Genomic DNA, 23,194 nt, shown 5'->3' with positions numbered 1-23,194 from the left:
CATAAAATATTAGAGTTTCAGTTCAGTAACTTCACTGTTTGTGGGTATGCTTGAGTAACACAAAGACTAACAGGAAAAGGATGAGAGTTATTGTGCAACAATCATTTTTAGTTTCCAGTTTTTGTATGTATGTATGTATGTATATATAATAAAAAAAAAAGTTTTAGCAAAGAAGTCTAAAATAAGATTTATATTCTGTCATGAAAGAGTTATATAAACAAGGAAGAAAACCCAATTGGGAATACTGTTATATGACAATAATTATAGTGAGTTGTGGGTTATTTTTCAGTAAAAGCACACAATTCTTGGTATTTTTTTTTAAATAATATATCAATTTACCAGTTGTTACACTTCATGTTTTAACCGTTTTTTTGTTGTTGTTGTTGTTGTTTTTAATTAATGAAGAAATTCCACTAAGTTATTTCTTGTAATTTTACTCAAAAACCTGAAAGCCCAAAGTCCTCTGTCCACTGATGGCTATAAAGCACTGATATCTGCAACTATTTCCATAAATGTTAATTAAACATTACCAGTTCATATTTTAACAGTTAGGTTTAGATTATGTGGAGCCTCCACCATACAAATCCCTGTCTAAAGTGTTAGTATAGAAACTCTAAAATATTTGATTAAGCACGTTAATATAAACAAAAGATTTGCCTTGAAGAAAAAAAGATTTAACAAGGCTATTATGGTGTGAAATCTTTTATTAACCCCTGTTGATTGTAAACTTTTTAACTTTTGACATATTTTGAAGTTTGTACATCTGTATGTTTTCATGTAAAATAGCTTGTTCATTCAGTTTTACCTTGAACCAATAATAAAAGCTGCTACTACTTTTAATCAAAGAATCAATACATAACTAAAAACAAGGCTTAGGAGGTAAAGTGCCCAATCTGGCAACAGTGACCTGCTATTCACTGAGGTTTCTGTACTTCTGCATGTGAGTCTCATAGCAGTGAATTAGGCAGCATGATGAAGGGTGCGTGTGGAATAATCGTCATCCTCCTTTTCTCTGCTGCTGTGCGGGGTAAGTGTATACTGCTAACTAATAATGAATCCTGCTTGACATTCAATCACATTTTTCTTTTAATTGTTTCATGTCAGTATTTAAAAAACAGCATGGAATGAACACAGGACCCGCATACAGATTCAAATACAGGGCATCAGTAATATGGGACATCATTACAGTCAAATAATAAAATAGCAAACCCATAACAAACATCATCAGGCCAAATTAAATGTAGTCCAGAGCATGATGCATGTTGCAAAGCACAGGCAAAGATGTTGTTCTGCCATTGTGAGAATTACAAAGTAAGTTATTGTAATCATTGTATCATTGGGATCAATTTCTGGAGTTTAGTTCTCAGAATGGTTGAATTTGTTCAGAGTTGTGGGTGTATGCTCCTTAACTCCTTAATGTTAAATGGACCCTTTAATGGCTGTGTTATACAGCAAAAAAGATGCGTTGGTGTGTAGTGTCAGAGCCAGAGCAAAGGAAATGTGCAGACCTGGCCAAAGCACTTGGAGCTGCTTTTTCTCCTGCAGCCACATTGTACAGCCAGCTGTCTTGTGTGAGAGCCTTCAGCACTGCTGACTGCCTCAGTAAGATACGGGTGGGTGACTGCTACTTACATAAGATTTTAATGTAATAATAATGGTTGTTGGACCCAATAACTGCTCTTAAAAATCCATTATAAGTCTCCAAAGTTTCCAGTCAACAGATTTTCTGATCCTTTTCTCAGTATGATATAAGGTGTTGGATAAAATTTCATCATCGCACATATGCTAGAGATGCGTTGGATAGAGATTAGGTTGAAAAAAATGCTAAGCTATTATTTTTATCTCATTTGTTGCTGTTCTTTCAGGACAATAAAGCTGACCTTGTGACTCTGGATGCTGGAGAGGTTTACTCTGCAGTAAAGCAGTTTGGTCTTGCAGCAGTTGCAAAAGAGATCTACAGTGATGGTAGAAATGTATTATACGAAAAACTGGGCTTAAACAATGTATTTGTTTTAGCACTTAAGCACTGCTTCAATACTGTAATAATGTGTGTGTCATTCTGCAGGCACCTGTCTCTTGGCAGTGGCAGTAGTGAGAAACACAAGCTCAATAGACATCCATTCTCTTAAGGGAGCTAAGAGCTGTCACAGTGGAGCTCGCTGGACCTCAGGCTGGAATTTGCCTTTAGGGCAATTGCTTTCCCACAATCTCCTGCCCTGGGCTGAAGGACAGCCCCTCAGTCAGGGTATTTTTTTATTATGTAATAAGGGCATTAGGCAATTTCAAGGAAACGATATATACTTTTATGCATTTTTCTATTTCATACATCTCACTACATCCAGTGAATGTGCGATAACCATGGACAAGAGTTTGAGATGTTGAGAACTGTACTGAGAAAAGAACAGAATCAGTTATTGTACTCCAGTTCAAAATAAGTGCTTTAATGCTGTTTTCTTCTTTTCATTATAAAAAAGAATATATATATATATATATATATATATATATATATATATATATATATATATATATATATATATATATATATATATATATATAAAATCTCTATTTCTGTTGTTTTCAGCTGTCAGTGCATTCTTTAATACCAGCTGTGTGCCTGGAGCTGGAACAATGCCATTTAGCAACCTGTGTTCCAGATGCCAGGGTCAGAAGTCATATGTCCCACAGAAGAACTTTTACTGTGAGACATCTCATAGTGAACCATTCTACCATAACCAAGGGGCACTCAGGTTTAAAAATATACCTGCACATGCACACATGCTACATTCCTTAAAAATAGTTTACTTAGCACAAACACACACACACACACACACACACATTGTGTACCATTTGCTCTCTTTCAGATGCCTGAAGTATGGAGCAGGAGATGTGGCCTTTGTGGATCATACAGCCCTGGAAAGCATAGATGGTTAATGTGTAGATGTTTTATTTCTATTACTTCACATTCAGCTTAGGCTTCTGACACATTATTCTATAAATTGATAGTGTTTTTCACACTACTTATTTTTTCTACCTCGCTGTCACACTCTTTGTCACTCTCGATCTCAAACCCAACTCGATACAGACAGCGTAAAGGATGAATACAGGTTATTATGCACAGATGGCACTCAAGCTCCATTGAGCAGTTTCAGAAAGTGTAATTTCGGCCGTGGCCCTGGTGGAGCTGTGGTTACACGTATAAACAATCAAAACCTTGCTCGCAAGTTCCTTTCAGCAATTCAGGTAATGTCTGTACCATATGTGTTAATGTCAGTTCTGCTAACATTTTCTTTGGTGATAATTTACCATTTTATTTATTAGACAGCATTTGGCCGGAAGGGAAAAGAGAATCATCGTTTCCAGCTATTTGATTCATCAGTTTACAGAGTGGGTGATTTGCTGTTCAGAGACGTCACTGATAAACTGTTCATACTGCAACAAGGCATAGACATCAGTCAGGTTCTGGGACTGGACTATGTTGCTTTGCTCAAAGGGTTAAGACATGAAGGTATATCTTATCCTAAACGTATGTGAATGGCATGAATTCATTTTAATATACCAAACATCCATTCAGATTAATAGGCCAGGAAGTACAGCCCTACACACTATTGACTTTAGGCTAATAATCACGTTTGGAGACTGTCCTCATTTCCATTACATGCTAATTATTTTTTTCTAACAGTGGGAGCTCAAAATTAATTAATTATTAAGTCTGTAAAGGATAATCAGGGTACAGTTGTGGAAATCATAGTCCATCATTTCAAAACTATTATATTTATTTTATAATGTATTTAAATGGGTTTAATCCAAACCTCAGTAACCTTATAAATGTTATGTTAGCTTGGGCCTAATGTGCTCAGGAACAAGGCATTTGAAGCCAATATACAGGCAAAATATTTTATAATATATCATCAATTTTAAGGCTAAAATTGTAAAATAAACAAAGAAACAAATAAATAAATAGATAACTGAGGCGTTCTTTGGAATTTATTATACAGAGAATGGCTTCTGTGGCTGCACAAACTTTGCGGATTCCTAGTAAAATATTGCTGCTCCTGTATTTACAGGCCTGTTCAGTTAAGGTGTTTAGGTTATGACACAAATTTATTGATGAAAAACAGCAACAAAATTAAAGAAAACATCTGTATATTAAGTTCATTCAGCTGCAGTAGATATTTCCATTTCTGACTGATCTTTAGCTTGGCTAAAAGTGGACATGTCTTCTATCCAGCCAGTGACATGTTCATGCTGTTGTCAGGCAGCTAATATAAAGTATATAACTCTTATATCTCTTTTTATATCTTAAAGAAAAAACAGATAAAACAGATATAAACATTCTTTGAATATATCATACATTTTCTAATACATTAATGACATACAATTTCTTTCTGGTTTTTGTCTTTGCTGATTACGGTTTTCAAATTACTCTGCTGGTAATTTGAAAACCATCCATCACCCTCTTGCATCTCCTCTGCACACAACAGTAAAGGCATGTGTGTGTGCGCATGTGTTTGTGTGTGTTTTTAGGTAGCTCTCTTGAGGACAGCGTGGTGAGGTGGTGTTGTATAAGTCATGCTGAACAGGAGAAATGTGAGCAGTGGGCTCTGAGCATAAAGTCTGATCCTCTTGTATGTGTGAGCGCTTCATCTATGAGTGACTGCATTGAAAAGATCAAGGTCCAGTAAGATGAACATTACTGTTGAATAACTAAATATATGTGATTAAGGGATTAATCTCATTGGACACTTAAGTAGATGCAACAATTCATGTTTAAAAATAACACTAACAAACTGCCCGTCATTGTATTCTGTTTTACTCAGTGATGTCTAGATGTGTTGAGACAACATTCTGTACTGTATGAACAAGATCACGCAGTCAATGTTTTTTCTGTCTTCCTACAGAGGGATAAAGTGGATGCTGTGTCCCTGGATGCTACACATGCTTTTATTGCAGGGAAATGTGGTTTTGTACCAGTAGTGACTGAGTATTATGGTAAATAATATCCTATACACAGGATGGATTGTTTTGTTGATTATGCATCTCTTGATGTGTATATATTCCTGATGTCTTTGTACTTAAGGGATGAAGTGTGACTTCAATGGAGGAGGACCTTTTGAGGCTAAAGGTAAGCTGTGGGATCTTATGTATTTATAGTAAAGCAATATATGCCCAGCTATATTATTTCCAAACATGATTATAATGTGTGTGAGCTGCTTAAATCCACTAGACTTGTTACCAGTGTATGGTGTGGCAGTGGCACGGCGTTCCAGTAGAAGTTTGTATGTTGGGAATCTCGCTGGCCGACGCTCTTGCCACGGGCCCGTGTACAGTCCGGCTGGTTGGGTTCTGCCTGTCCAGCACTCACTTAGTTCAGAGCACAACGATAGTAATGCCCCCTGTGAGCCAAACAAAGGTACTGCAAGTTCTCTTATTTCTATAATTTTTATATGCTGTTTGCACCGAACAGAAAAACTACTTGTAACCAATGAAATCCTTACCAACATAACTTTTGTATTAATTACACAATATAATAGTTAATCTAATGTTCCATGTCACAAAATAGGATCAATTTCAAGCTATACTTCAAGATAATTTATTGCTGTCATGGTAGATCATGGTAAACATATTCTACCAGATTTTGTAACTAAGTACTGAAACTTAAATTTATTCATAAATGCAGTCAAAAATCTAACCTTGCCAAACTTAAACTAGTAATTCCCGGGATAAACCATGATACTGACCAGGATAAGTTGTTATTGACAGTGAGTCAGTGAGTGAGTTACTTCTTACTTAGCTCCCTAATGTGAAGAGATGAGATGAGAGATGAGTATGATATAGTATGTTTGGGTAACTAGCTAGTCGAATGAATGCTAATCCTACTGTATAAATAAAACAATTGGTTTATGCTAAGCATTATGATAAACCAAAGAAGTGAAAATAACAGCCAGTGTGCATATTACATAATAAAGACTGCGATTATCTGATCAAATTTGCACCTCACGATGTACATAGTTTATATACTGGTGTAAATTTATTTACTGATGTACTTTAGAGAAACTAATACTAAATGTTTTACTGTACTGCTCTGATCATCTGATGGACCTGTGATGGCAGTGTACTCTAAAGTGTTTTGGAAGGGCTGTATGCCAGGTGCAGAAGGAAGTCTGTGTAAGGTGTGTGTAGGTGGGACAGAGGAAGCTGCCACCAAACGTTGCTCCAACAACCACAATGAGCGCTACTATGGAAATATGGGAGCTCTGAGGTGAGAGAGTATCACTGCATATCTGCACTGTTTATTGGACTACACCATTGGAAAGCTTACTGTGCTTACTGAAGTCTGAAATACCTAAGTTCTGAATAGTGGCTGCTGTCATTAAGATTCCTTATAATCTGAAGAAGAGCCACCGTTGGCTCCTTGAGTGAAGCTATTAACACTTATGCATATTTAGGTGTCTGGTTGGAGACCAAACTGGGAAAAGCTATGGAGATGTGGCATTTATGGAGCATCACAACCTAGACAGCAACATCAAATGTGACTTGGCTACTACACACATCCACGTACATGAAAAATATATATATAAAAATTAAAGCTTTTGCATTCTCATTAATTTCTCATTGGTGAGGTTAAACTACCCCATTACAAATTTACCTGTATACTGTAAGAAATAGCTTTACAATGGCTTTACAACATACATAGTTCCTAGTTGTGGTAAAAGTAAGATTTTTTTTTCTCTTTCAACTTTGTATTAGATGTTGAAGATCCTGTGACTATTATCACCTATTTAATTACCTTATGTTCTTCTGATGGGCAGATCTGAACAGCAGTGGCTGGGCCAAGGATTGGGATGTCAGGGATTTTGAGTTGTTGTGTGCAGATGGACAGCGGGCCTCACTGACAGAGTGGAAGAACTGTAACCTGGGAGCCATTCCACCCAACATTGTTATGACAAGGCCTGTACTGGCTGCTCGTATCTACGACTTCCTCATGAAGTCACAGGTCTCAATAAATAATTTATTTCATTAGAATTCATATAATTCTTTGGGTTTGCCATTCTCATTAACCATTATGGTAGTTTTGATAATGTATTTTTAACATGAACATTTATAATATCAAATAACATTTGCTTTATTACATGGTGCATTATCATGATGGAAGCGGCCATTAAAAGAATGGCAAATTGTGGCCATAAAAGGATGCAGATGATCTGCAACAATACTCAAATAGTGTGTGAAATTCAATAAATGACTGATATTAAAAGGCCAACAGTGTTTCAAAAAATATTTCACACACCATTCACACACCATCACCTGCCAGGACTGTTGACACAAGGCTGGTTGGTTCCATGAACTCATGCTGTTGGTGCTATTCTGGGTAAACTCTAGAGATGGTTGTATCTGAAAATCCTAGGAAATAGACCTGCCCATCTCACACCAACAGCCATGCCACAGTCCAAATCACTCTCCATTCTAATGGTTGATGTGAACATTACCCAAAGCTGCAGATCAGGATCTACATGGCTGATAATTGTATGAATAAATAGGTTTACAAATGCCCCTGATACAGTTCTCAGAGAGTTATAAAAGAATGTTCAGTAGTTATTTATTTCTGAATTGTTATCTTTCCTCAGAAGACACGTCCAGATTCTGAGTTCCGTCTGTTTGAGTCTCAGCAGTATGGTGAAAGTGATTTGCTCTTTAAAGATGCCACACGTTGTCTGGTTCACACTAATCACATGGACTATCGCACCATACTAGGAGAGGATTTCTTTTCACAAGTAGAAAGCATTTTTAACTGCACATATTCAGGTGAATGCACACTATTTCTTGAAAAATGTAAATCTCTTTCATATTATCATACAGCTGGAAAGTACTTAAAAGAGATTATACATAAATATTAAATTAAAATGTTACATCATACTGCCAAAAAGTCACTTTTTGGAACTTTGTCATAATTCATTTATTTTGTTTGTGTGTCTTTGTGTGTCTGTGTGTGTATGACAGACATTCTGCAGTTTTGCAACCAAGATGTGTGCAGTATGTTCTGAACAAGCTGACATAATCATACAGCATCAGGAATGTTTCATTTTATAATCTCTACTACTCAATAAATGACTCAATTAAATCTTCTCATTACCACTGGTATATATTATGTATTATGTAATGTTGTTGTAAGGTCATGTTGTTTCTTGAAGCGGACTAATGTTGGGGTGTTGTGATGCATGTAGATATAAAGCAGTGGACTGTTACCACCTCAAATTGGGCTATTTTCCAGTAACAGCAACCTGAAGTGTTACATTGTTCACATAATTGTAATCATTACACTGTTTTTCTGCTCTTAACTGCAGCAAATTGCCAACTATGACAATAATTAAGTTATTAATTAACATTATAAACTTTTTAAACATTTTTATGTGAAACAAGACAAGAAGTTAGTTCCTGTTTTTACTAATGCTGTAGCAGCTATAAACAACAATTCCATCGCTAGCCTCGCTTTATTCTCTCTTGAACTTGGGACAACATACACAGCATGTTACTGAGAAACTAGAAAATGTAAAGCTCTCTGTCTTCAAGACTTTCTCAATTCTGGAAATCTTATTGATCGCTACTCAAGTGCTGACACTTGTGACTCTTCCGATAAATACTAATAAAAATAAATAAAACTTTTACACCGTTTTAAGAATGATATGTTTTTTTTCTTTGATGAATGACAAATAGCACATTTTTATGAAGTTATTATTAGATGTAAAGCATTAACCATTAATGTCCTTGTGAATGAGACGAAATGAAACAATAATACATGCGAATTAGTTCATTAATACAAACTTGCCATTTATATTACAGCTGGCAATTAACGTGAGAGAAAATGAATCAGAATGAAATTGATATTGAGAGAGAGAAAGATTTTCTTTCTCAATTAGAACATGGGTTTAACACAATGTCTTTAAAACACTTCATTTCCCATGATGCACCAGTAATTTCTAATACGGAAGTGGTTATAGTGACCCGACCCACACAAATAGTACATAAGTACTGTACACGATGATATAAGCAACTCAAGTTCTCATGTAGCTTCATGAGTTGGTGGAAAAACTACACAGTATCGGTAAGTTTGTACTGTTTTGAACACTTTTATAATTCTGAAATCTCTGTTAGGAGTAATAATAAGCATTCTGACTGTACATTGTTGTTGTGTTTGTCAGTCTGGATATATGACATCTCTTTAATAGCTTTTCGCCAAAATGAACGATAAACAAAAAGATTTTGATCATGCTGTGAAAATCTTCCTTTTGTATGGATTCACTATCATAAGGCGGTAATAATTCAGCCTAGTTGTTTATATAACTGCCAGCTGGGATAAGAACTGAACTACAGCACTAATAAAAGCACTTCATGATGTATGACTTGTGATCAGCAGTCATTTACATATCGATCATTTTCATGCAGTTCTCTCATGCACATCACATAATAGTGGTGAATTGTTTGTGAACAAATTGTTGTTTTTGAATGAATCTTGTTTTTAAAGGAACTGAATCGTTACTTGTGTACATTACTTACATGTTCAGACATATTTTTGGTTCATTTTTTCTCGCCTGTGTTAAAGGTGACTGCTTTGGTGGCTTTCTGAGCTGTGCATGGGCTTTGAGTCTGATTGAGAACGGTACTCGTACTGTATGAACTTTAACAACAATTTTTCTGTGTACTGTGCCATTTATATAGGGTTGGAATGACAATAGGGCTTCTTGACACTTGACTTGACATTCGACGTTGTTTGATGACAGTAAATGACTTGTTCTGATATCTGGTGGAACTACATTCCACCACCTGCAGTAGGTACCAGAACAGAGATGAGTCTTGATGCATACCCAGTCGAGCAGTGGTACGATATCAGGTATGTGGTGCAGTATGGGGTGTAACGTAGGGGCTTGTGGTTCTAACTTAGAATTAGAACGTGAATACAGAGTCACGTTGTAAACAGAATGTAGAACTTTGTACTGAGTACTGGTTGTGAAGACGCATGTTGGTTGGACATATTGAATGAATTTGTCCCTTACTTTGAGTCTGAACAAACTGAAAGACCCGAATGAGCTTTATGAGTGGAAGAGTATCTGCTGACTCACTGATATTGTTAGTTCAGTTTGCAACAAGAAGAGAAGTCGGGCAGAAACAGGGTTTCATGTCAATAGGATAAAATCTAACTTTTATGGTACTCTCATTTATTTCTGTAAAGCAAGCATATGTATTTAAGCATATACACATATTTAATCATAACATAAGCATTTATTGATTAATCCTATTAAGGTTAATTACAAGTGGTCTTGCTGCAGTGCAGTTCTTACAGCAGGCTCTACAGTTTACTTTTCTAACCTTATTCCAGATGCTGCTGCAATGGCGATCCATGCCTCAGTGTGTGGCACTGGGAAGACGTGCTGCCTCTACGGTTCCTGCCGGTGTGCTGAACTTTGTTCCATCCAGCAGCTCGGTAGACAGGAGCTCTTTAGAACAGCTCCAGGCATTTGTATCACAAGCCTCTCACCTCTTTGTGTTAACTGGAGCTGGACTGTCGACTGAGTCAGGAATCCCTGACTACCGTTCAGAAGGTGTAGGGCTGTATGCACGCACAAATCGCCGGCCAATGCAACACACAGAGTTCATGCGCAGTTCCAAAGCTCGTCAGCGCTATTGGGCCCGCAATTACGTAGGCTGGCCGCTGTTTTCTTCTCACCTGCCAAATTCAGCTCACCATGCCCTGAGGAACTGGGAGGAGAAAGGCAAAGTTCACTGGCTTGTCACTCAAAATGTGGATGCTTTACATTCAAAGGCAGGACACCAGAGACTGACTGAACTTCATGGATGCTCACACAGGTAGTCTAAATATTTTTTCACAGTGCACTTGTGAAAATTGTATAAATCTTTCAAAATCCAATTTTTTTTTATTAGTAATATAGACAGTTTTCACAATTGCACATAAGGTTTTATTTTGGAAACATAATTGTTTGCTGTTATCAGTTTTAAATGTTGGTCAGTTTCCAGAACAAATGGCATTATTGTGTGGTGTGTATGTGTGTCAGAGTTGTGTGTATGGGCTGTGGGCAGCTGACTGCACGGATGGAGCTGCAGAAGCGTTTTGCTGCACTGAACCCCGACTGGGAAGCAAGCGCAGGCGAGGTGGCACCGGATGGAGACGTGTTGCTGGAAGATGAACAGGTGCTACAATTCAGGGTTCCTTCATGCCAGTCCTGCGGTGGCATCCTTAAGCCTGCTGTCACATTTTTTGGTGATGTGGTAGACCGTGCAACTGTGCAGTTTGTGCATAACCGGCTGGCTGAGGCTGATGCTGTGCTTGTGGCTGGATCTTCACTGCAGGTGAGCACTGAGACAGAAAGGGATATATTGATTCAATAGTAGTTCTTGTTATCAGGGTCGATATTGGCCTGAATTTCATATCACAAGTTCTTTTGCAAGGGGTGCAGAAAAACTGCTGATTGCACTTTAGAAGTTGATATCCACAAAAGTCTGTTTCCACTCATTGACCCTCAGTTTGCCCTCAGTGACACTGCAAATGACAGATTTCACTTTGACATGCAATAAAGTTAGCAGTAAGATGGCATTTACGGGGAAAAATACGCTAAGAACAAAGACATTTTTTCAAAAACATGCCTCTCTCTCTCTCTCTCTCTCTCTCTCTCTATACATATACGTATATATATACGTATATATATACGTATATGTATATATATATATATATATATATATATATATATATATATATATATATATATATATAATGAATAAAACTCTATTTTTGTGTCCAGGTGTATTCTGGGTACCGGTTCCTGTTAGCAGCCAGTGAGAGACGACTCCCAGTGGCCATCGTGAACATTGGTCCTACAAGAGCTGACCATCTTGCTGAGCTTAAACTGAGTGCTCGATGTGGAGACGTGCTCTCAATCCTCAGTGCCGGTTGACACCAACAACAGACAATATATATGGAACATTTTCCCCACTTTCAGTGATGCTCAAACTCACAAAACTTGTCCTTCAGTTTTACTTGATGGCGTATATAAAACCGTTGGACTCTACCTCACTGTGCAACAATGAAATGACAGTGCAAATGTGACTTAATTATCCATTACTGATGGCTAGCTTGTTTTATTTAGTTCCATTATTATTAATGTAATAAGTAAATATAATTGCAGAGAATGAAGAGGGTAGAGGGTTTGAGTGACAATGTAGATACTTCACTTTAAGACCTGACAACAGTCACTTCTTTTTTTTAACTGTTTAACTCAGGGTAACTCAAGCCAAAGTCAGAAATGTGTGGTGTTCGTAAGCTTTCACCTGTAGCAATTGAATGATTTTAATTAATTGATTGCAAACTAAATACTGTTAAACTAACTGATGGGTCACTGGGCATTAGCCTTAATTCATGTTAGTACATATAAAAATAACATTTGCAATGGATTCATATGATAATATGAAGAGTTAAATGTTTGTGGTTGCATAGGACATTCAGGTCATTATCTCATTGTTGACTAATACTCAATATTTAAGATAAGTGTATGCATTTACACTTGTACCTCTGAACCCTATAATGTGATTTGTAAATGTTTAACTGCTGTTTAGTGGCTGTTGCTGATTTGGGTCAAATTGTAGTTTATCATATTGTCAACCTACAGTAAGGGGGAAAAAGATAAACATTGCAGTGTTTTAGATTTATAAACGTGAATAAACTTCTTGCAACATCTTATCTCTAATTTTAGTCACAGAACCTACACCTAATTCCAACTGACTTGCCTAGCTGAAGTAGGTCAAACTGTAGCTAGATTGTGGCTTGGCTAAATAAATCTCTAAGAACTTTGATCATCCTATTCATTTTTACCTGTCACCAGGGGCGGTTCTAGGATTTCATCTTTAGGGGGGCTTAGCCCTCAGTGAGAATTTAAAACAAGAAGAGTTTTATATGACTACATAGTAAGCCAAAAGTTATGGTTTTATTAAATGGCAAAAGTGGACACCAAAATTTTATGCATGATGTAATGAAGCCAGTCCTGAATCAAATCAGTTCATGTGCATTCTCTACAAACAGTGTGTCCAATGAATGCAGTCATTAATAAAAAAAAATATATTCACAAGACAAAGACCAAATCAATAAATGTTATTTTTATTTAGTATTGAATGGATTGTTTGCATTAATATTTTGTTTGTGCTATCAACTCTGGTAATACGAATAGTGAATTTTCACTGCTTTTGGTTGCCGTCTTTGCGGTTTTCCGCCGATTAACGTTATAGACGTTATAACGTTATAACGCCTCCAGCTTCTCCGTTCAAACAAAGCAGACAGCTGATGACGCACTATTAAAAGACTACAACGCACGTGCGTAAAAGCAAAGTAAAAAAAAACGCTCTTGGATCAAACTAATAAATAATTTTCTGTCCCATTGACGACATGTCCTGCATTTAACGTAATTCTTATTGTTTATTTATGAAAGTAAAAATTATACTTTTAGTTTTAGGGTGGCCGAGATCACAGACAGGGGGCTGAAACCACCCTAAAAAAGGCCTAGAACCGCCCCTGCCTGTCACACATGATTCTGTTTACTAATCAGCTAACAAATGTGTGAGTTAACTTAGCTGTCTTAGCTACTATTAATAGTTCAAATAAAACTTTATTGGTGTGATAGGTCAGGTTTTTTTTTAATTTTTTATAAATAACTCAAAATACCACAGTGCTTAAAATACACTCGTGTCGGCTTGTCTAAGGATATCAAATTCATGAGCGCTTAACCAGCTGCTGTCTGCTAATGATTGTGATAAACAGATTATTTTGTCATGGTATGTTTTTGTTTAGCTGTTGTTCCATAGATCACTAGCAAATACATGTGAGAAATGCAAATATGGGAGTTAAATTCTCACTAGAGTAGTGAACAAGCAGTTAATTAGCTGGCTAGGTATTACGGATGTTTCCCCCAGTTTATATTATGGTAATAGTGTAGATCTGAAGCCTATTTTAATAGCAAGGCTGCCAACTCTCACGCATTCAGCTTGAGACTCACGCAATTGACCCATTTCTCACGCTCTCACGCCACACCCCCATAGACTCGTGCAGCGGGGGGGGGGGGGGGGGATCGCGCCGCATGATCTCGCCGCATGATCTCGCAAAGCAACGCGCAGAGAGACCAGTCAGACAGTGTAGTGAGTTTTTTGTGACAATTGTGAGGGAAATACACAATTTATTCCCATAAACTTTGTAGTCAGCCGTTCTCCCTCCCGTCTGCACCGTGTGAATTGTGAACGCAGGCAGGTCAGTGAGTTACAGGGCGCTCCGTGTCTACATCCAGTTTAGGCTAGTAACTAATAGGCCTATGTTGTTATATAGTTTATATAGAATTAAGTTAGCATTAGCAGAGTTGTTTGTTTTGCAGCACTGAGCAGTTATTTTACATAACTTTATCATAAAAAAAACTGTACAAAGGCTGCCAACTCTCACGCATTATGTTTAAATTAAATGTAATGCAAATCTCCCAAGAAATTCTGTACAGATACCTAATACTTTGACAATCAATATATACTTATTACACTTCTGCTAATGCAAGGATTTTGTGTTTGTATTTTTTCCCCCACATCAATTCACGCCCCTCCCCCATAAACAGCCCCCCCCCCCCCCCCCCCCAAAAAAAAATCTCACTCTAAGCTGTACTCAAAAGTTGGCAGCCCTGATTGTGTGCCCATGTGTATGATATGGCTCTTTGCGGTAGCACAGTAAAAAAAATGTGGCTCTTGGTCTCTGACTGGTTGGCCACCTCGGTCTTCGATAACGGGAGGTCCTCCAGTAGGTGCTTCTGTGGCGGTTTCAGTTGTGCTTCCTCCTCCTTATGGCAACATTATATGGGGTCAGAATTGTTTCGTTATTCTGAATAAACATATACTTATACTTATATACTATATATACTGCACGCATTTGTGAATCGCGTTCTGTGCATTTGTGGATTTGAAACATTTCTAACGTCAAGACGTGCACAAGAATCCACAAATAGGTGGACTCCGCCCACCGTCTACTCCAGCCAATCACGTTCTGATTTACTCGCTCTTCACACTACCCCTATACCCATTGATGATGCTGAAATCGTTTCCAAAGAAAGCAGAATTGAACTAACCCTTAGTGCTGGCTACATTCCATACAGGGTTACCAGATTGTGCTCGAATCTCCGACAAATGTTTTTGTTTTGTTTTTTAATCGTATTTTGCAGTACATATTACACTGTGATAGTGCGAGTAAATCAGAACGTGATTGGTTTGAGGTAGACCGTGCCACGATTGGTCAGCGCCACGAGACCGTTGACCGTTGGCTGGAGTAGGCGGTGGGCGGAGTCCACCTATTTGTGGATTCTTGTGCACGTCTTGACGTTAGAAATGTTTCAAATCCACAAATGCACAGAACGCAATCCACAAATGCGTGCAGTGATTCACAAATGAACAGAACGCAATCCACAAATGAGCAGGAAGCAATTCGCAAATAAATACATTTTATAAATATTTTTTTTATTTGCAAATCCCATTTTATTTATTTGTGAATTTCATTTCTTTTATATATAAGAATATATTCTTTTCATATATATATATATAAAGTCATATCCCGGTGGCACTGAAATAATTGAAATTTTCCCTGATAGTACAGAGAAATGGAGAGCTGCAGGTTTTTGGATCGAATGAAATAATAAAAAGAAACAAACGAAACCATGTCGACAGCAGAAGAGACGATTAAGATGATTTTTGATGAAACTTGGGAGAAGGCTGTGAGGAATTCTTTATTTTAGTGTGTAGTGTGTGTGTGTTAATTCTATATATACTAATAAATGTATTTATTAGCGCCTCTTTAGCATTAGTGCCTCTTTAGCATTAGCGTCCCTTTAGCATTAGAGCCTCTATCGTTAGAGCATCTTTAGCATTAGCGGTGCTTTATCGTTAGCGGCGCTTTAGCAGTAGCTTCTCTTTAGCATTATCACCTTGTACCTGTGAGAAAGAGTAGTAACGTGGATGTTAAACACAAAGTTGTATTGTACTGAACATGTTACATGTTCTCTGGACGCACTGGTGTTGTGCTGGTAACTGAAATAAACAAACGCATGTTTTTGTTTGAGTAACATGACGTCACAGGCGCGAGCGCTTAAAAAATAACTTTCATAGCTGCAGACAGAAAAAGGCGCAAATGGAAACGATGGCTTGTCTGAAATGTGGTAAGTAAACTCCCTTTTTTTTTAATAAAAAAAATTATAGTTATTACAGTAAATATTAGCCTACAGTAAATATTCACGCTGGAGAAATGTCCTCACTCCTTGGCTGAAGTGTTATTAATCATTACAAGAGTGTAAGACATCCAAAGTGTGTATCGTGATATATATATATATATATAGTCATATCCCGGTGGCACTGAAATTGTACTGATAGTACAGAGAAACGGAGAGCTGCAGGTTTTTGGATCGAATGAAATAATAAAAAGAAACAAACGAAACCATGTCGACATGATTTTTGATGAAACTTGGGAGGAGGCTGTGAGGATCTCTTTATTTTTGCAGGTAGTGTGTGTGTGTGTGTGTGTGTGTGTGTGTGTGTGTGTGTGCGTGTGTGTGTGTGCGTGTGTGTATTAATTCTATGTATGCTAATAAATGTATTAAAACTCATTCACCAAAGTTGAAAAGTTTCCCCCCAGTGGGTTTATGTTCTTTATAGTCAATAACTTTAGTGGAAGCCATTTGTTTACTGATTAAAATAACAAATAAATAAATAAATAATAAAGACTGGACAATGTATTAGAATTATACAATAACAATATCTCTTAAGCTGTGATACACATCCTGAATTTATGTCTAAATATGCGAATGAAACGAAGGCAATTTTCTCCTTAAGTCTCCTTGGCTGAAGTGTCATTAATCATATCAACAAAAGTGTAAGGCTTCCAAAGTGTATAAGATCATGATATAAATGTGATATATATCTAAAGTCATATCTCTAGTAATTTTAACTGTTTTTTTTTTCTTAACCAGACTCACACTTTGTTGTGCAAAAACACGTTGGCAAGAAGAGAAATCTGATGGATGTTCCTTGCGAAAGAACTGAGGAGCAGTTGGTTAAAAGGAGGAGATCAGAGTTAGGAGAGAAGGACGTGGAGACCATCAAGCCTGAGACCAATGTAGAGCCAGCCTCCACTGTCACAAGGAGAGTCGGCGAGGAGAATCCTTTGAAGAGAAAGTGCATGGATGTTTCTCAAGGACCTGAGTCCAGGCCTGAAGGGACAGCAAAAAGGAGGAGAACAGAGACAGAGGAGAACTATAAGAAGATGAAAGGTGAGAGACAGAAAACAGGAACATGACCTGTTTTGAGATCAGACATTTCATAATTCTGGACTCGTAATAGGTGCTGTCTGTGGTAGTATCACTGAGCTGGATCTCTAAATCGGGAATCATTTGTTTGTTACTTTTGTTCTACAGACATGTTTTTAAAGCACTATGCAGTGGGACGTCTGCTAGGACGTGGAGGCTGCGCTTCCGTCTACGCAGGGGTCCGGAAGTCAGATGGGAAAAAGGTCATTTTCAGCACAAATGCAGTTACCTGGCACTGATAAACACAAGGAAAAAATTGTAAAGTTATTTATCTGTTTCTGTGTTACAGGTGGCGCTGAAGATCATGTCCAAGATTCTAAATGATAAGTACATCACAGTTGTAAGTGAACTTGTGATTTTCCTGATACGAAAGGTGAAAGTGACAAAACTTGTCAATCACAGTTTTTTTCAACTCGTGATTGGATGGTCATTAGGACTTATTAATTAATTACACTTGCATTTTAATCATTATTTTGATTTCTGTCCAATCCAGTACTAACCATGCCCACTCTGTTTTTAGCCCGGTGACACACGCAGACTCCCCGCTGAGGTAGCGATTTTGGAACTCGTGTGTAAGCCGCCACGCTGTCCGTACGTGATCGAACTGCTAGAATGGATCGAGACGCCCACAGGCATCATCATCGTCTTGGAGAGGCCAGACCACTGTGTTGATCTCTTCGAATTCTGTAGGCGTGTGAACGTGACTGAAAATATGGCTAAAATCATCATGCAGCAAGTCATTCAGGCTGCACGTCACTGTCGTGCCCGGGGTGTGTTCCACCGTGACATCAAGGAAGAAAATATTCTTATCAACCCTCACACCCTTGAAGTCAAGCTCATTGATTTTGGCTGCGGTGATCTACATAAAGACACTCCCTACACTGAATATGAAGGTACCTGCACCTAAGAGACGAGTAGATTCGAAGGGAAGTGGAGCATTTTGTGATCTTACTGATGATACTCTTTCTCTGTCTCTCATTCAGGCACTCCGACTTACTTCCCTCCTGAATGGCTAACCAAAAGAAAGTATGAGGCGGAACCCGCTACTGTCTGGGGTCTGGGCGTCCTCCTCTACAGCATGCTGTGTGGACACATGCCGTTTAACAGCCCACACCAGACTGTTTATGGCCTCCAATGTTTCCCAGATCATCTGTCTATAAGTTAGAAAATACACATTTGTACACAAAGCTGCCATTACTAAATAGCTGGAATTGTTTTTTTAAGTTACTAACTGAGAGAAAATAATGAACATACATTTCTAAAGGTTACCATATTTCATTTTTAACCAATTACATTATTTCACACAGCTTCCTGCAGTCTGATCAACTGGTGTCTACAAAAAGACCCAAAAAGACGTCCAACACTAGAGCAGGTTATTGCACACAGCTGGGTCCGAGATTACACGGTTGCCCCCTGCTGCAGAGCCCCCCTGGTTCTAGGAGGAATGACTCCAGTACTTCAAATTCATCAGCAATTCAAAAGAATTATTGTTTATACAATTTAATTACTCATGTATTAAATTGTCTTTGTAATATGTTTTTATTTTTGATCATTGTGACTTTGACTTTTGATTATTTTTTTTACTATTGATGATTTTCTTTTCTTGATTTTTGATCATTGGGTAAGAAATAAAAAAGTGACACTTTACAAATAACTTTACATTACACTTGCAAATAAAACCAATGTAGTTTTGTCACAGCGTTCTATGTCCAATCCTTGGCATTCTCCCGATGGTAACTGTGTGATAAACCTTTATTTCTTTTATTTATTACTTTAATACATTCTTCTTTAATATTCCCAAAGTGTCCTTAGAATCCTTTCAACACTTGTTCCTTGGGATTATTTACTTGAAGATGTTCTCTGACTAGGTGATAAACTGGTTGCAACAGCACTGTGATACCTTAGGAACACTGTTGTCAAGAAGACCTTATACATTCCTGTCACACTCTCTGTTACACTGTTCATCTGGGTCTGGAGACCATGCTGTAAGGTTCACCAAGCCCAGAACATGGATCCATTGTAGATAAGCACTTTGGGACAGCGTTGGGCACTCTTGTGTCTTTAATGCTGTCACGAGAGCTGCCTTTCTTGTCCATCCCCACATCTTTATTTATTTTTGATCTGAAAAACACTTGAGAACAATTAATTTATACCCCCCCTTTTATAAACACAACACACAATAAAACATTACAAACACATACGATATAAACTTGCCTTTTTACATGGCCCTTAGGACTGCCATCAGTTTTTTATGATATTAATGGATCTATGTGGAATGATCTCTTACCAGGTTGTTGGTTTTTAGTTTTGTGGCAGAGCTTGTGATGTGAATCTCTGCTTGTCTCTCCCAGTGAGCAGACCTTGGGCCCTCATTTTGGTAATTCTTTACCACAACGTCATCACTTTCAGATTTGTGATAGTGCACATTCTGACCAGAATGCATTTTGTTTTTCTGACTTTGAAGCCAAATTTGAGTGGCTTAGTGAAAAATAACAGGCAACATGCATTCTCTTGAAATATGTCTCTCTTTGCCACATGAATAACACACAAGGAGTTTATCAGGGTTATGAGGGGTAAATTTGTAAATGTCAGCATATTGCTTCGAAATCTTGGATCTTGTTTGGTAGGAACAAACAGTGGTGTCAAAAGTATTCACATTTATTACTCAGGTAGAAGTATAGATACTAGGTTTAAAAAGACTTCTGTAGAAATTGAAGTATCAACTCAAGCTTTTTACTCAAGTAAAATAGTAAAAGTTCTGGTTTCAAAACTACTTGAAGTATAAATGTAATGCAAGGAAAAAATGCCATTAAGGACAAAAGCTTAGGCTGTGCCACAGGGGCCTATTGTGCACTACCCCACCTCCTCAAAAAACATTTCTAAATGTCATAATGACTATAATGTTATATTAAAATGATAATGTTGAAAAATTTGGGATGCACTTGGCTACCTGTTTCAGCCACATACTGTATATGCCCATTGAAAAAGAACGCATTTTAGTACAATGCAAATACATTAAAAAACCACATACAGTAATTGTACTACTGTGCTACGGAGCGGAAGATATGACTAGGTGCTATAAGTATTATAATGGTGCAAAAAAAGTCAAACTTCAGAGACGTGTCATCAATAACCTTTATTGAAACAAACACATTGGACTTAAACAACAACGGTAATCAACATCAGTTAAGCACAGAACATGCAACAAAGAGTTACCAATAGTCTTTGTTCATCCACAAAAGCAGCTGGTTCTCAAAGTTCTTTGAGCCAATGCATGCTCTTCTTGGCCTGAAGATCAGGCCTGCAACACTAAACAGTCTTTCACAGGCTGCTGAGGCAGGGAGTGCTGTATTATGTTTAAGTGATAGCTGGCACACAGCTGGGAAAAACTTCAGTACCTCTACTGTGTCTCCTGGGCACCCCAGGTACGCATACAAATGCTGGGTCATTTCAAGAGGGCTCTCTTCAAGGAGGAAAAGAAGTTCATCAGAATAAAGAAATTCATACAGATTTAAAACATCATGAGTATGAGAAAATTATGACAGAATTGTTACTTTTGGGTGAACTATCCCTTTAAAGCTGTTTTAGGACCACAAGCAGCTGCTGCATTGAATGAAAATTAGCAGTAAAATCATTTTAAACAGCATTTAGCTAATAGTTGGGCCTATTAGGCACATGTACTCTCATACACAGACAGGATCATGACTATCCTTAGTACATAACTTATCAACCAGCTGTGGATTATAGCTTTGAACAATTAACTTGCAAATATTGCATATAGTAACAATATAAGCTCAGATAACATTTGGTTAAAGTTGAATTTCAAATCTCACAGAGCCTCCAAAGTGGTTTGCAATGTTGAATCATAGCCTACTGGTAGAAAGCAAACCATTGGCATGTACCCAAGTATGCCACAGCAAACATTGCAAATTTATCATTATTAGTACGTTACTAGGTCACTACAATATTGTCAATAATCTAATAATAACAAAAATGAAAGCTTTGCACAATTAACTTACAAATATAGCAATAATTTAAACTCAGATAACATTTGGCTAAAGTCGCATTTCAAATTTGTTAAGAATTGACTGATAACAAAATTTCAGCTTACCTCAATATGCTTTTTTAAATTAGACGGCAAGTTTTTGAAAGCCATTAGTTCATGGTATTTGCGTGCGGCAGTATCTTAGGCATTAAAAATATAGGTATTAATCTTGATATTTAATATTTTATTTCTTTTAAGATTTAAGAGCCAATAGTGGCAGGTTTTAATGAGCAGGCTAAGCCCAATCTTTCAAAATTAAAAAAAAAGACAACAATATAAAAGTTTCTTTTTATTGGCAAATGGATTATTTCGGACTTCTGGAAAACCGAACACAACAGCACCTCTAAGGATCATAAGAAATGTACAGAAGATGATAATAAAGTATTACTGGCAGTCACATCGTGTGGTTATGCAGAGTGAGATGCCCTGTTATTTGCAGATGTTTTCCAGCCCATGTTTCTGGCACATAAAATGATCAGCACTGACTGAGAGGTGGAACATAGCGGCAAGTGTAATGAAGATAAACAAGCTGGATTGTTTACACTATAAAGCTTTTTCCCTAAAATAACTTTTGAGGATAAGCACAACTAAATGATGAATGTAGCTGTCATTCTGTCTTAAAGTTTATTTAATAGTTTTTTCTTTGCTGACCACAATCAAGCCTCTCGAGCACTAAAACTGTATAAAAGCGCAAGCACTCACAAAGCTACACTGGGCAAAATTACAGTTTCCTTTGAAATACTGAGTTTGATAAAAACTGTCTGTTTGAAAAATCGACCTCTCAGACGCTCCACCCAGTTTTGTATAATGGTATCAACTTCTGCCCACAACACTTCAGGTACACTGAATGAGTAAAGACAACTGCTGTGCTTTATATCACATATTGGCCAGCAAACCCAAACCTTATTTACCACCAGTGGGGTCATACTCAGACAGTTCTCAAAGCTCTGTGTTTGATTAAACCAGTATGAAGCAGGAAAGCCTAAGAGGATCCCAAAAAGTGTGCACAAGTTCCACCGTTCATGCAGCTCCTCTCCCACCACAATGATTGATGTATGCTGGTCCTCTTTATCCATAATAAAGTCCAGCATTTCTTTGACCATATGCTTGGTGCTGCTATCCATGAAAATCAGAGATGGCTGCTCCTTCCATGCGCACACATCAACAATAAGAAGGCTCTTTTTCTCCAGCACTTCATTCAAATGTTCCTTCATCAGATTAGAGTTCACAACAAGACAACTTCCACTGATGGAAAATATCCTAAGTGTTGTGTTCAGTACTCCAGCCTCGTGCAGTGAGCTGACATATTGCTGGATCTGTTCTGCACATGCGCTGTTAAGGTCATACAGAACAGCTGGTTTAAGGCCCAGATCAACAGCAATGATTTGTACAGCCATATCAAGACATGATGAATGGGGAATTTGTCTTTTTTTCTTCTTCCCACAACAGAGAAACATCTGGGCTTTTGAGATGAAAATATCTGCGGAGACCACCATTTCCCCCCCGTCTCCTTATAACAAGGCTATAGACACAAATAAGCTGAAAGACAAGACAGCATCTAAGTTAGATTTGAAGCAAAGACATATTGTATGGTATAAACAAACATGTAGTGATATCATTCATGTGGTTAACATAACTATTAGTTTTCTTTCTAATACAGTGTTAAACGGAGTTTATACAACAGCCGTGTCGAATACTCAAGTCTGATGAATCAGTGGGTGTTTACTAATTAATCTGCTGCAATATATTTTTCTATTTTTATACGTTATTATGT

General features: G+C 37.5%; 4 protein-coding genes across 7 annotated transcripts in view; 3 read left to right on the top strand and 1 right to left on the bottom strand.

Annotated features, from left to right (window-relative positions):
- Positions 1 to 909: 909 nt before the first annotated feature.
- On the top strand, positions 910 to 8,663 carry sxph (saxiphilin). Of its 3 annotated transcripts, none has more exons than XM_047813446.1 (17): positions 911 to 1,027; positions 1,453 to 1,613; positions 1,866 to 1,965; positions 2,066 to 2,245; positions 2,582 to 2,747; positions 2,862 to 2,926; positions 3,083 to 3,240; positions 3,319 to 3,505; positions 4,525 to 4,673; positions 4,899 to 4,989; positions 5,078 to 5,122; positions 5,225 to 5,410; positions 6,112 to 6,259; positions 6,447 to 6,529; positions 6,810 to 6,994; positions 7,629 to 7,803; positions 7,999 to 8,663. In XM_047813446.1, the coding sequence occupies exons 1-17, from the start codon at positions 970 to 972 to the stop codon at positions 8,040 to 8,042; spliced, it is 2,181 nt and encodes a 726-aa protein (XP_047669402.1). In that variant the 5' UTR covers positions 911 to 969; the 3' UTR covers positions 8,043 to 8,663. The 3 variants fall into 3 exon arrangements, with proteins under 3 accessions (XP_047669404.1, XP_047669402.1, XP_027002253.1); XM_027146452.2 differs by having other exon boundaries at positions 912 to 1,027; positions 7,626 to 7,803; XM_047813448.1 differs by lacking the exons at positions 7,629 to 7,803; positions 7,999 to 8,663 and having other exon boundaries at positions 910 to 1,027; positions 6,447 to 6,555; positions 6,810 to 6,830.
- A 308-nt stretch (positions 8,664 to 8,971) lies between these two features.
- On the top strand, positions 8,972 to 12,858 carry sirt4 (sirtuin 4). Of its 2 annotated transcripts, XM_047813470.1 has the most exons (5): positions 8,990 to 9,100; positions 9,715 to 9,886; positions 10,373 to 10,860; positions 11,067 to 11,361; positions 11,811 to 12,858. In XM_047813470.1, the coding sequence occupies exons 3-5, from the start codon at positions 10,373 to 10,375 to the stop codon at positions 11,961 to 11,963; spliced, it is 936 nt and encodes a 311-aa protein (XP_047669426.1). In that variant the 5' UTR covers positions 8,990 to 9,100; positions 9,715 to 9,886; the 3' UTR covers positions 11,964 to 12,858. The 2 variants fall into 2 exon arrangements, with proteins under 2 accessions (XP_047669425.1, XP_047669426.1); XM_047813469.1 differs by lacking the exon at positions 9,715 to 9,886 and having other exon boundaries at positions 8,972 to 9,100.
- Positions 12,859 to 15,661: 2,803 nt separating this feature from the next.
- LOC113642815 (serine/threonine-protein kinase pim-2-like) lies at positions 15,662 to 19,071 on the top strand. The gene is made up of 7 exons (XM_047813463.1): positions 15,662 to 16,232; positions 17,040 to 17,339; positions 17,484 to 17,578; positions 17,665 to 17,715; positions 17,896 to 18,268; positions 18,359 to 18,535; positions 18,683 to 19,071. Exons 1-7 carry the CDS (start codon positions 16,205 to 16,207, stop codon positions 18,877 to 18,879), a joined length of 1,221 nt encoding a protein of 406 aa, XP_047669419.1. The 5' UTR covers positions 15,662 to 16,204; the 3' UTR covers positions 18,880 to 19,071.
- Positions 19,072 to 21,696: 2,625 nt separating this feature from the next.
- c5h1orf74 (chromosome 5 C1orf74 homolog) overlaps positions 21,697 to 23,194 on the bottom strand; it is a 2,306-nt gene continuing 808 nt past the window's right edge. The window contains exon 2 of the mRNA XM_027146502.2: positions 21,697 to 22,959. Within this exon, the coding sequence (XP_027002303.1) occupies positions 22,119 to 22,916 (798 nt within the window). The 5' untranslated portion in view covers positions 22,917 to 22,959 and the 3' untranslated portion in view covers positions 21,697 to 22,118. The remainder of the gene's footprint in view (positions 22,960 to 23,194) is intronic.

Source organism: Tachysurus fulvidraco, chromosome 5 (assembly GCF_022655615.1).
Source record: "Tachysurus fulvidraco isolate hzauxx_2018 chromosome 5, HZAU_PFXX_2.0, whole genome shotgun sequence".
Classification (NCBI taxonomy): Eukaryota; Metazoa; Chordata; class Actinopteri; order Siluriformes; family Bagridae; genus Tachysurus; species Tachysurus fulvidraco.
Note: the sequence above shows the minus strand (reverse complement) of the source record. Positions and strands in the feature narration are given on the sequence as shown.